General features: G+C 35.4%; 1 protein-coding gene across 1 annotated transcript; it reads right to left on the reverse strand.

The window, feature by feature from the left end:
* Positions 1 to 76: 76 nt before the first annotated feature.
* Positions 77 to 13,435, reverse strand: alg14 (ALG14 UDP-N-acetylglucosaminyltransferase subunit). Its single transcript, XM_059524969.1, has 4 exons — positions 13,110 to 13,435; positions 12,371 to 12,522; positions 11,910 to 12,032; positions 77 to 690 (listed from the first exon to the last, which is right to left on the reverse strand). Exons 1-4 carry the CDS (start codon positions 13,246 to 13,248, stop codon positions 460 to 462), a joined length of 645 nt encoding a protein of 214 aa, XP_059380952.1. The 5' UTR covers positions 13,249 to 13,435; the 3' UTR covers positions 77 to 459.
* Positions 13,436 to 13,771: the final 336 nt, after the last annotated feature.

A 13,771-nucleotide genomic window follows, 5' to 3' on the forward strand; every position in this document is an offset into this window, starting at 1 on the left:
CGTAGTGAGCTGGAAAATATTTCATAACAACACTAAGAAAAAATGCATTCACATTTAAGAATGAGGTATCACAATCTAGATTTAAGACAAGTCTTTTATTTATCTGAATGACAGTATAATCTTGAAACGGACAAACCTTTGATCAAAAGCCAAATACTGTTTTCCATGAAGTGGTGCATGAAGAAAACTATGAAACTATGAATGCTAATAGAAGCACCTGCATGTGTAAAAACTTCTCTCGGTTTAGTATTGTTGACTTCAAAGGTGTAAAAGGTAGAACAGGACATCTCATCAGCCTATCATGTTTGTTTGGCTTAAAAAAACAAAACTCAAGAGATAGTTGTCATAGTTGTGTATTCAGCACTTCAGTGACTGCATAGGAATGAATTAAACTTGAAGAACAGTATCAAAATGTAAAGTAATTCTCAATTCAAAAGTGAAAAAGTCGACAGAAAGGGATCACACCAGTCTCCCCAAGTAGATGGCCTTTGGGTATTTGTCTTTTAGTGGTGCCCACTGCACAAAAAAGTAGTCAGAAAAGTAGTAGAGGATCTTTCCAGATAGAGACAGCTTCTCCACACGACAGATGCTCTCCACATAGACGATCAAGACTCTTTTTAGGCCCAGGATGCCCAGGAGCAGCCCAGCAGCACACAGTGGGACACACGTTCCTGGACCGTTACACAGCACCTGAAACACAAACAAACACACAATAAAAAAATAAATAATAGAAAAAAAATAAATAAATAAGTTTGGACACACCTTCTCATTCAAAGAGTTTTCTTTATTTTCATGACTATGAAAATTGTAGAGTCACACTGAAGGCATCAAGGGCTATTTGACCAAGAAGGAGAGTGATGGGCTGCTGCGCCAGATGACCTGTCCTCCACAGTCACCGGACCTGAACCCAATCGAGATGGTTTAGGGATGAGCTGGACTGCAGACTGAGGGCAAAAGGGCCAACAAGTGCTAAGCATCTCTCGGGGAACTCCTTCAAGACTGTTGAAGACCATTTCAGGAGACTACCTCTTGAAGCACATCAAGAGAATGCCAAGAGTGTGCAAAGCAGTAATCAAAGCAAAAGGTGGCTACTTTGAAGAACCTACAATATGACATATTTTCAGTTGTTTCACACTTTTTTGTTATGTATATAATTCCATATATAATTCCACATGTGTTAATTCATAGTTTTGATGCCTTCAGTGTGACTCTACAATTTTCATAGTCATGAAAATAAAGAAAACTCTTTGAATGAGAAGGTGTGTCCAAACTTTTGGTCTGTACTGTATATATATATATATATATATATATATATATATATATATATATATATATATATTACAATTCAAGATTAAAGGAATTAACATTATAGTTAAGGCATTATAAACTAACAATGAACACATTTATGTTTTTTTTTGTTAATCCAGATTTGTTTATTTATAAATATAAACTATTGCTCATTGTTAATTCATGTTTGTTCATAACACACTGACTAATGTTAATTCATATAATTACAATCTTAATGCTGTAAAAATATTGTTAATACCTATAGTAATGCATTAACTAACTAATTTAACCTTACCTTATTGACCCCCACCACCCCGCCCCCAACCAAAAAAACGTTAATACGGTAATATATAAAGTTTTTTTTTTTTTTTGCGTTACAGGAATAAATGATATTTTACAATATTCTCGAATAGAAACAGGTAGTTGAAATTATTATATTAACTGTAATAATATTGTACAAAATTAAAATTTTTATGGCATTTTTGATAAGTCTTGGTGAGCATAAAACACTTCTTACAATAATAGCTTCAAAATCCATAAAGAATTTAAGAGTGAACAAATAAAAATTATGATTTTAAGAATTACAAATCCATGATTAGTCAACATGCAACATGTTATCTTTAAATAAGTTCACTTTCTGAGACCACCACATGAGGTAAACTTGTGGACAAACACTTAAAAAAAAATATTTTGACTGACGATTTTCTGTAAAGCTACTTTCGGACAATGAAAAGTGCTATACAAATAAAAAATAAATGGATTTGACTTAAATAGGCTAAGACACAACATCAGAAATACGCCAGGGTAAAGTCCTCTGAGTTGGAGAAATATGAGCTTTCTGGTTCAAAACTGGAGACAGTGAGCGGCACAGGAAGGCGGTCAGACTTTGGTGGAGATGAGCCATGGGGTCTGGAGAAATCATCTTACACCGACTGCTCAGACACATTAACACTGGAAAAATCCAGCCTCTGTCTGCTCAGAGCTGAAACCGATACGCGGCAGGAACTGAAGACAACGACCCAAGTGAGAACATCAGAGGTGAGGGAGGTTTCCACCCACAAACGCTTCAATTCATTTCTGTCTGCTTCAAGGCCCACCGGTGCTCAAATTGAGTTTATTGCCAGTTTCCAACCAGTCTAAAACACTCCATTTCCCATCCTGCACCTGGAGGCAGATGAGCGATGGGGATGGGCAGGGACAGACCACCAGGTGGGCAATCCATCTCGGCCTATATTTACATTTCACACACACCTGCGAGTGCACTTCGGGGAATGAGATTACTGTCACCCAACAGAGAGACGCTGACTTCAGCTCTGAAGGCTGCTGGACTGTGTACAGAGATTGGCGGGCGTTTGCTATGGACACAAGCCAAGCTGTCAGAGCGCTATTTGAGTCTGTCATCAGAGTGGTGCAAATTTAAATAGCCATTATGTGAAACTTCAACACGACATAAATCAAGTGTCAGAAAAATACAATTTCAGGGCTGTCAGATCGGCGGGGCACTGAATGCGCATCAAAAAAAAAAAAAAACTTTGTTTTTCACAAGTCTCTCTCTTTTTGTGTGTTAAGGAGAAGAAAGACTGAAAGTGAACGCTGTATATGAGGCGCACTCTTTTTAGGCTCTTCTGCATTTTCTCAAAAGAAAAAAAACATTTGCCATTAGTAATCGTGAAGGTGCGAAGAACTAAAACACAACAGCTAAATACTGCTCCACCAACCTTGACTTCTTAAAAAAAAACTGAAATGTATATCTGAGCAAACATAGCAATAGCTATATCAAAAGTGCAATCCATATAAATATATTAAATAAAAGAGCCTGGCCAACATTAAAAGTGTCAACAACCAGAAGCACTAGTTCGACCCTTTCTACTGCACCATAAAACACAGTGCTCAGTTGTGAGTTATACAAGGAAAGTGAAATTCTCATCAATAGCTGTTGATGGCCAGTGCATGTTAAACTGCTGCTTATCTAAAGCCAGTGGGGATTATACACTAATGCTGAAACATTTTCATAAATCAAAGGTCTTATGGAATCATTGTTCCTCTGTGAGACATGTTCATATAACAGCTGCACAGACAAGTGCTGAGAAGTAATTATAAATGAGGTCATTGAGGTGGGGCCACTTTATTACTCCACATCACACAGTGAGTAGCTCCAGGTGAGATTAAACTGTTACCTGGTTTTGTAACTTCTCAGGCTTCAGATGAGTCAGCACAGACCAGACTGCAGGTGACATGGCTAAATGACGGACGAGTTCATTCTGAGGCCATCTATACAGTATCTTAAGAGTAGCAACACCACATAAACGCCCATAGAGGACCATTATTTTACTTGTCTGTGTACTGCATTAATGGCAGCATCCTATTATATACTTTTTTTAATAGTTTGTATATTGGAATGTGTGATTAGGATTATGCACTGATGTAAATTTGGGGATATAGTATGTATAATAAGTACATAAGTACATCACGAGGGTACTCGTGTATATATATATATATATATATATATATATATATATATATATATATATATATAATAGCATAAAATGTATAGACACACTTGCATTTGTAAAAAAAAAAAAAAAAAATTGTGAAAAAATAGAAAACTACATTTAAATTAAAAATTATATATTACATTATATATTTGGGGAGTTAAAATAAATAATACATATATATATATATATATATATATATATATATATATATATATATATATATATATATATATTAGATTATTTGATTGTAAAATAATAAATACATATAAAAACATACAGGTATATATGTTTGTTTGTGTTTAATTTCCAATTAATTTATTGTAATTCTTTTTAATTATTTAAAGAAAGACGTTGTATAAAAGTTTGAGTTCTTTAACAATCTAGCATGGCTTTTTTTACATTATTGCTTATATTATATAATGTGACATTAGATTTGTGATTAGGACTACACACACTAACTGCTTGTTTATGAACATTATGCATATCCTGACATATTCTAACATGCAGTTCTTGTTTTATGATCTATCCATCACTAATTATCATACGTATGTTTATGAACATTAAATAAATAAAACATACAGTGCTCTGTCTGCTGCATTTCCAAATAAGGCTAAGAAGAAACATATGGATGGAGATGCAGTCAAATAAAAACCTCAGGATCAGGGAGGAGTCTGTGTGGAATGTGAGGGGATGTCCATCGCAAAACGTCCAGACCTCGTTATTTGTTATTGTTAATCGTACAAACCTCCTCCCCCTCTCACAAAATCTGTGGATCTCCTGTTTTCCCGTATTCTTGCTCATTTTTGGATTCGCGTCACAACTGGAATCAAATAAGAAACTAAATGCATTTCTCTGACAATCTGATTGCATAAGGTAGATTTCTGTTTAGATTAGTTTATTTGATCAAGATACCGAAAAACAAATTAAGGACCAATTCAAGTTTAAACTTGTCAATGGTAGTCTAAGAGAGAGGAGATAGATAGATAGATAGATAGATAGATAGATAGATAGATAGATAGATAGATAGATAGATAGATAGATAGATAGATAGATAGATAGATAGATAGATAGATAGATAGATAGATAGATAGATAGATAGATAGATAGATAGATAGATAGATAGATAGATAGATAGATAGATAGATAGACAGACAGACAGACAGACAGACAGACAGACAGACAGACAGACAGACAGACAGACAGACAGACAGACAGACAGACAGACAGACAGACAGACAGACAGACAGACAGACAGACAGACAGACAGACAGACAGACAGTTTTAAAACAATAAGAAAAAAAATGACAGAAATTGTGACACTCATTACAGTAGCCGCATGAACAAAAGTTCCACCTCTCCATTAAAATAGCCAGTCATCTTTTCGATATTGCTTGTTTTTTTACTCAAAAATATTCTTGCTCAAACCTAAAAAATTACCATTTTATGTTTAATTTGAAGCAAAGAAGCTAAATATATAAAAAAAAACAGTGTAATCAGTTCTATTGCTATTTTAAAATAAATCATTAAAACAATCTGATAAACGTTTTTTTTAGATTACAGTCTTAGTAAAAATAAGCTGTTGTTATTATGCAACTATATTACGTTTTAAACTAATTCAGACTTTTGCCACATTATTGCCAAATCTGATAAGTAAACAAACAAAAGCAAATATTTATTAAAGTCACACAGATGTACACACTTGAGTCTAGACTGACGTTTTAACATAAGCTGTAAATAGTGAACAGGAGTATTCACTATTAACTGCTCCTCGCGGCATGCAGAACCAGGCCCAGACACTTGGCTTGTGTTGACACATCTGGAGCTCATGAGGACCCGTGACGCACTTATTTCCTTTTATGGCTATAAGAGGACTGAGTCCACCTCCTCTTCACCTCTGGATTTCAGACCTGACCCCCCACTTCCCCCATTGCACTCTGGTATGTGGACGAATGGGCCCCAGCTCTCACTGACATGCTCAAGTTTGGTTAAAACAAACAGCTGACATTTGAGTCATGCTGAAGGACCATCTCTCACCACGCAGACACAATAGGGGTGCCGGACCCCCTAAAGAAGATCTTAGACAACGTCTGCGGGACTAAAAAGGAAATCCTGCTGTCAGAGTGGGCCAGATCAAAGGCCACCTGGTACTTATATTGTAATTTCACATTCCAAATAAACAACAAAACAAAACAAAAACGTTTTTTTAAACATACACACATATATATATATATATATATATATATATATATATATATATATATATATATTAGGGGTGTAACGGTATGCAAAAATCACGGTTCGGTACGTACCTCGGTTTTAAAGTCACGATTCGGTTCATTTTCGGTACAGTAAGGGAAAGAAATGCAAACATTAAACTGCAGGATGTTTATTACTATACACTTTTTTTAAACACTTTTTAATAATATATAATATTAATAAAATAAGAAATAAAATACTGCTGCAAAGTTCTCCACTAAATAAAACACTCTCAGTCTCAAACCAATATCACAATAAAATATAATAAAATATAAATAAATAACTATGATTACAGTGTAGGCCTGCTCATATTTAAAAAAAAAAAAAAAAATTATATATATACATACATATATATATATATATATATAACTTTTCCAAAGTGTGAAGTGCAGCATCAACAGTTTCAGTTTTTAGACCTGCTCAGATTTCAGTATTGCGTTGGACCGATCGGAATTAAGAGAAAAGGTCTGTTTAAATGCCGACGGGAGCTGCGTTTGAATTACAATCATTTTTTTCCTAGTTGTAGTGATGTTCATACTCACGTGATGCCTTTTGAAAACATTAGAATCAGCTGCAGGACGGGATTTGCGCTGAACGCGGAGACTTCCGCCACGTAATATGTTCGTGTGGAAACACGAATATGTACCTATGTTCCGCACAAAATATTGCATTCGGTCATTCGGTACACCACACCGTACAAGCCCTGAAAGCCTGAATGCAATGTAAGTCGCTTTGGATAAAAGCGTCTGCTAAACGCATAAATTTAAATTAAATTAAATTTTTAATGAGAAATGAGCTAAGAGTAAAGAATGAATCAGTGCTGTAAACAAAGCAAAAAAAAAAAGTTTTTGATAATTGATATAAACTGAATTTAAATAAAATATAAATATTAGATGAAAACATGAAAATTAGAAATGTGGCATTAAATTGTAGTAAAATTGTATGTAAATATATAATTATACATAAAATATATATATAATAGTATACATACTAGGGCCGGATGATTAATCGAAAAGTAATCGAACCCGAAATTCAGAACCTCTAACCGACTTAATTTTCCCATGTCGGTTATTTCGGTTTTTTAAACCTGTTAATCATTCCCCCTTAAAAGCATACTACCGTGTGTGTAGCCACATGACTCTGCCCCGTCCAGTCAGTGGCATAAAAGCAAAACACGGAGGTGAACGCCGGTTCAACACACAGTGATGGCACGCGAGCGGTGAGCCTTGCGTCTTCACAAAATTTTGTCAGTTGTATTTGTTTTATGGTTTGGACATTCAAGCGATTAGATGATCAGATGTGTATTATTATAGTGAGCTCCCATGTTCGCGCAGCTGCATTGTGGCACGAACACTCATATAAACAGTAGCTATGAAGATCGTGCACACAGAGGAACGCAGAATCTAGTTGTCAGCGCAGTCCTGTGATTTATTACTAAAGTAGCTTAGAATCTCAAAACTTATTATAGCATATTTTTCTATTTTTAAGTAACTATGCTATTTACAACCCCCAGACTAATTCACACACGCAAGACTAATTGACAGAACGCTGCTGCATGTCGACACGAAAGCATATCATTTTCACGTGTTAAGGGTTGCCACTTGCAAATGTAACCATTCAAAAGACTTTAAAACATTCAAACACAAGACGCAGAAAAGCTGAACTGAGCAGCTGGCTGTGCTCAGTGCGCACGCAGAGAGAGAGCCGCGTCTCACAGACAGTAACACTGAACCGACCTTTTGTTTGCGGAATTGCTTATGCGACCTTTTCACACACCACAGACTGAACACAATTAATCATTGCTTGGTCATTGGCCAAAAAAGTATTCACTGTTGTCTGAAGTTTTGTTTGATTGTAATCCATTACATATCTTTCTATCAAAGTTATCTGATATTATCAAGATGAATTTGTTCTGACAGTTTAACTCTTGAGTTCTTGTCATATTTTATTACCATTTTCTAAACTATAGCAAATAAACTGATAATGTGAGAAATGTTGAAGGTGTCTGAATATATTTATCTGACTGTATGTTTAATTTTTACAGTGCTATTTTACATTTAATTATTCGGTTTCTGTACCTGCACACTTACAAACTTGAAAAAACTTAAACACTGTGTAAATAGCACAAACAAATAAACAGAACGAACATACAAATTAAACATTCAAACAGGGCTCACTGGTACCCTGGCCCCGCTGACCCCAGCTACCGCCCTGCTTACAGAACAAACCTTGTCAGTGAACTATGAGGGCAAAGAAACAAAACAGAAACAAAATAATCGTTCATTAATCATAATCGAGGTAAAATGTTCAATCAAGGTTTTGATTTTAGGCCATAATCTTCCAGCCCTAATACATACATACACACATACACACACACACACACACACACACACACACACACACACACACACACACACACCGAACACATACAATATAAACACAATGTACACAATATAATTATTTTTTTTTTATAACAAAAGATTAAATATATGATCATAGAAATTCATATACAATTTAATTTAAATAAATAAAACAAATATTTATCTTGTTTTTCTTTTGATTTCAGGGTCAAATATGACATTACTTTATGAGATGAAGTAATTTTATCTAAATTCTATTACCATGAAACTAACGTGACAACAGATACAAGTTTGTACAAATCTTTCCCATTAAATAAACTCGGCTGACTGGAAAAGTGGGAAATGACGTCAGCATGAGATTAAGAGAATACTATAGCGTGGTCGCCTGTGAGAGATTAGATTGTTTTTTTCTGACCTTTGAGCTCTACTGCTCGAGCACTGCAGCGCCGGCCGCTTAGTCATGCTCCGCCTCCTCTCGGCCGGGTCGCCACAGCAACACAGAAACCCGATGCTGCTTGGCTCCGCCCCCAGGGGGAAAGGAGTCAAGCAGCCGGGTCGAGGAGCCAGTCAGGTCTCGCCTCATCCTGAGAACAAGACCCCTCGGCTGCTCCGCTCACAACCCTTCATTACACAACCACAGGAGGAGGAGGAGGAGAGAGAGAAAGAGGCCCTGGATTACAGACCATTCCTGAAAAAGGGCTTAAAGGTTGCCCATCCCTCTCTCTCTTTTACTAAATCAACCCCCTACCTCGCTCCTTTATCTGTCTTTGAGAGTTTTCCCAGCAACTCTCTCTCTCTCTCTCTCTCTGTTTCTTGCTGAAGACAAGCAGAGAATCAGCAGGACTAGTGTTTGTTTATCCAGCAGATAGTCTTCCAGTAGTAATGCGATAGTCTTATCATCTGCTGAAGGAAAAAAATGTCTTCATCTCCTGCTTAAACATTCCCGGTGCTGCTGCGTGACATGCACAACAACAACTGCTTTTGTGTTAAGCGGGGTTTAGTTCACACAAAATGACCATTCGGTCAGCATTTACCAAACCTGTATGACTTTCAAAAAAAACTATTTTGAAAGTCAGATGGGGTCCAAAAACATTTTCGATACTTGACATAAATGTCAACTGAAGAAAAATGAACCACAAAAAAGGAAAATGGGTCAGTCGGTGTCAACTCGACCAGAGTTCCCCAGCTCAAATGTTTGATTTTGCTAATATTTTTTTTCTTAAGAAAGATAAACATGTAAAATGATGAAAGACAAAATATTAAATGTCATTGATGAATTCACTGAGTAACTTGTAGAGGGGATTCAGAGCCAAATTACAGGGGGTTAAAATGACTCCAGAAGGAAGGCAGCATCATTATGCTATTTTTACACAGAGATTGGTAGGTGTGTTAGAAAAATCTGTTGCCTTCAGCCATCTTTGTTGCGTCTGTGTGCCAAAGGTGACCATTCAAAAATGGAGAAAGAGCAGCAAGTTTGCATGCCTATAATTCAAGAAGTATTAAATATATTTTTCTGCCCTTTGAGATACTGCGTCTTAACACACTTTCCTTTTGGCATCTTCATTTGTAAGGCCCCGTATGGTTCATTTCCAGAAATACTGGACTTTCAATATGGCGTCAAGGGTAAATTGTTAAATTGTACAGATTTCCTTTGGTCAAAAACCAAATATGAGTCACTCTGCATAAAAATTATACTTCTTTTCTTTTAAAAAGGAATGTCTAAAAAACAAATAATGTTGAAACTAGACATGCATCTCATTTCCTTCTGTCAAAAAACAACTACACTGAACATACCTGTCTGAGTGCATTGATTTCCGAACTTTGCATGCCTATAACTCAAGTAGAGTTTAAGATATCGCAACAGGATTAAATTCTAGTCCTTAATTAATTTTTCTTCTTGAATCTTCATTTTTCTTTTAAGGCCGAATACCATTTAGTCCTAGAGATATGGTGACCTCACTGAGGCTCCATATTCAGACTGTTGAATATCACCAATATTTAGTGGTCAAAAACCAAATGTGGGATCACATTGACTGCACCATTTTAGGTTTTCAATGACATGAGGATGAGGCAATGGTGACCGAATGTTGATTTTTGGGTGAACTTGATTAGGGATTTCAGCCCGGTTTAATTAGCATTTCTCACGTCTTTGAATGTTTCAATTTCAACATAACATTCTCTCATGCACTTATTAATCAAGCCTACACAGAATCGGTGCCTGCAGATCTGAAAGGCCCATCATTACCCTGTTTTAAAGTCAACATGCAATAGTATTTGAAGCCAATTTTACTTCTAAAATGTGACATATTTCAAAGTGCAACTTTAATATTCAATGATCATAAGGTAGGGAAGGATTTGATTTTATCTAACAGGAGTCTAGTGGTCTCTGTGTTGAGCAGTTGAAAAATGAGGGCTTGGTGACATCAGATAAAAAAGGAGTTAATTCAGAAGAATGAAACATTACAAAACAAACATTTGGCTTCCTTGGCATAACATGCACTGATGGATCATTCACAAAAACCAGAAACACGCAATACGAACGTACTGTAAACAGAGTCTGTTCACATTTTATGCAGACATTTTTGGCTAATCTGGTAATGTTTTCAGCTACCAATAAGTTTGCATTAAACACATTCTACCATACTTAAATCCATTCCAAAGAATTTCCCTCCACAGTTAGTATAGAAACTAGAAAAAGTGTGTGTGCTGACTTAAAAACACTAACACTATAACTGCATTTCTCAGGTTAAACCTTAAGCAAAACTACAGAATTTGGACTAGATTTTGCAGATGATCTGAACTATAAATAATAGAGGGTGGAGATATTTATAAAAAGTTATGTTTTACAAAACAGTGCACAGGATGTTTGAATTCTCAAGGTTAGGGACTGGGCAAAAGACGCCACAGCTTTAATCTGAAGGACTGATGTGGCTACAGATATTCACTTTAGAAATGCATTAAAGAAAGATTAACAATACAGCACATTTATAATACAATATAATACATGTACATGTTACTTGAGCCGGATAATTGCACTATTTGTAGAGCTGCCTAGAGCTTAAATTAACTTGTTTCATAATTGATAAATATGCAATAACTTTGCAATATTGACATAGTTACTGAACTAAACTGAAACGGAAATAACTGATCTAAATAATAACACTACAGTCTTCACTGTATTGAATTGCACACTGCAAGTGCTAGAAAAATAAATTACACTTGTCTACTTAACATTTGCGAATACGATAATGCAAACTAATATTAATGACATCCAAGTATATTGTTATCTAAAATCCATAACATACTGTATATTTAAATATCCATTTAAGTTTCAATAAAATGCTTTTATCATCCTCAAAACACAGCTGGGCTGCCCTTACGCATAATCTCATAAATATGTTATGAATGTGCTATTTCTGGGGGGGGCGTTACACAAACGTCCTGCAGAAGAAAGGAAATTAATACTTAATAGGACATGATGGTGGGATGACTGAGAGGAGAGAGAGCCCACCATATCCGGCTGAAGCCTAAAGACCAGCGGGACAGAAGACATCAGAGCGCTGAGGGAACTCAAAACAGAGGAACTCCACGACTGACGCACCTCCCGACTGCGAGGAATCCGGAGAATGGTGAACTGTGATTAGAAAAGAGAGGAAAATATAACGGGGGGTGTTTAGTGAGAACATATGCAGAAGAACATTATACAGTTCACCTGATTAAATGAGGGTATATGGCTGACTTGATATCAATTTATCGTTTCAAATCCACAGTCATTTGAAAATTCTAGAAAGAAACAGAGGATCTGCTGCCATCTGCTGGTCAAAACGTGTCAAAACACAAACTAAAACTTCCCACAATTAGTTTCACAGAAGAAAGGATATCATATGGGTTTGGGATGAGGACAGAATGGTTATTTATTGGTGAATAAACCCCTTAGTGGTGTACAAATAAATTTACGATAGACCAATCAACCTGCGAGGGTAAACCGCTTTTCTCCCGCTCCGCTTCAAATGCTCGGATCTTCTCTTCGCTCATTTTATCTGTGTCTGCGATCACATAGTGTCGAGGGTTATACGACTGAGATAAACTCCCCATCAGACGAACGATTTCTGTTGTGTGTCCTCCTGGGTGAAACAGAAAAGAAAGATTTATAATAATGATAATAACTATTATTATTATTATTATTATTATTATTACCAACTAGCAATATAGGTAATTCAAAATTTGTAAATTGCTAGTTGGCAAATAAAATGGATATGACCTTTATAATCAACCTTTTATCAAAGCTAAACAACAATGAAAACGAATATAAAAATATATATATATATTAAATGACTAATAAATAAAATTAAAAAACAATGAGATATGTATATGTGTTTAAATGATGATTATTATGTAAAAACAAGAATAGTGATAGAGTGATAGATATTATTTCGTGTGTATATATGTATATATAAGTGGCTTAAATTATTATTATAAATGATTGTATGATTAAATGGAATATTAAAATGATTAAATGATAAACTATTATGAATGAATGAATGAATGAAAGAAAGCAAAACACAGACAGTTTGCATTTCTAAAAACGACAGGATATCTATTTTTACATGTTATGGTTGGTGACGTTTTCCTTCTGCAATTATAAATCACATTATGGTTTGTTTTACATTCAATAATAATAAATAAATAAATGCAAGAGACTGATTCTTACCTGATCCTGCCACCACCAGGACTGACACAGAGCCCTTCTGTCCGGGTTTATATTCAGAACCATGTCGCAAAATCCCAAATAATCGTAAAATGATGACTGTTAATAACACTAGACTCACCACAACATACAGCAACGCCATCAGTTACCAAACTAAACTCTATCAGGGATTCTAACAACCAAGGCTCAAGATGTTAGTAGGCTCATGTCTGTCAAAAACGAACGCAGATTTATCATTTAAACTACTGTATAAACTAAACCTGGAGAAGTGCTGTATTTTTGGAGAATGGATGGAATGATCATTACACGTACAGCCGCTACGGAAAGTCATAAAGGACAAACTTTATATCACACTTTTACTCAGGAGTTTAGAAACAGTGACATCTACTGGCAGCTTTTAAAAGCGAACCTAATCGGAACGGGGTTTTTAATGTTTTTAAAAAAATATATATATATTATTTTCAGCACACTCTATTAGTGGGGCATGTTGTCACACAATATGGGGTTAATTGTCACTATGGAGCTTAATCGTTTTTTGTTTTTGTTTTTAGTAAAATTTAAACAGTAAACAGCTATGAAACACACAAAAAGTTACAAATCTACATAATGAAATTTAAATATAACTAATAAAATGTTTACATTTAACCCGGTACATAATAACAAAT

The sequence above is a fragment of the Carassius carassius genome, chromosome 35, assembly GCF_963082965.1.
Source record: "Carassius carassius chromosome 35, fCarCar2.1, whole genome shotgun sequence".
NCBI lineage: Eukaryota > Metazoa > Chordata > Actinopteri > Cypriniformes > Cyprinidae > Carassius > Carassius carassius.

What these genes read in the sequence shown, in the direction of transcription:
- alg14 (XM_059524969.1), bottom strand. Translation starts at nt 13,248, where the DNA reads ATGGCGTTGCTGTATGTTGTGGTGAGTCTAGTGTTATTAACAGTCATC. An exon ending in CCTGGTGGTGGCAGGATCAG is followed by an intron (nt 12,523 to 13,109) that starts GTAAGAATCAGT and finishes TGTTTCACCCAG; the next exon opens with GAGGACACACAACAGAAATC. An exon ending in TTAGGCTTCAGCCGGATATG is followed by an intron (nt 691 to 11,909) that starts GTGGGCTCTCTC and finishes TTTGTGTTTCAG; the next exon opens with GTGCTGTGTAACGGTCCAGG.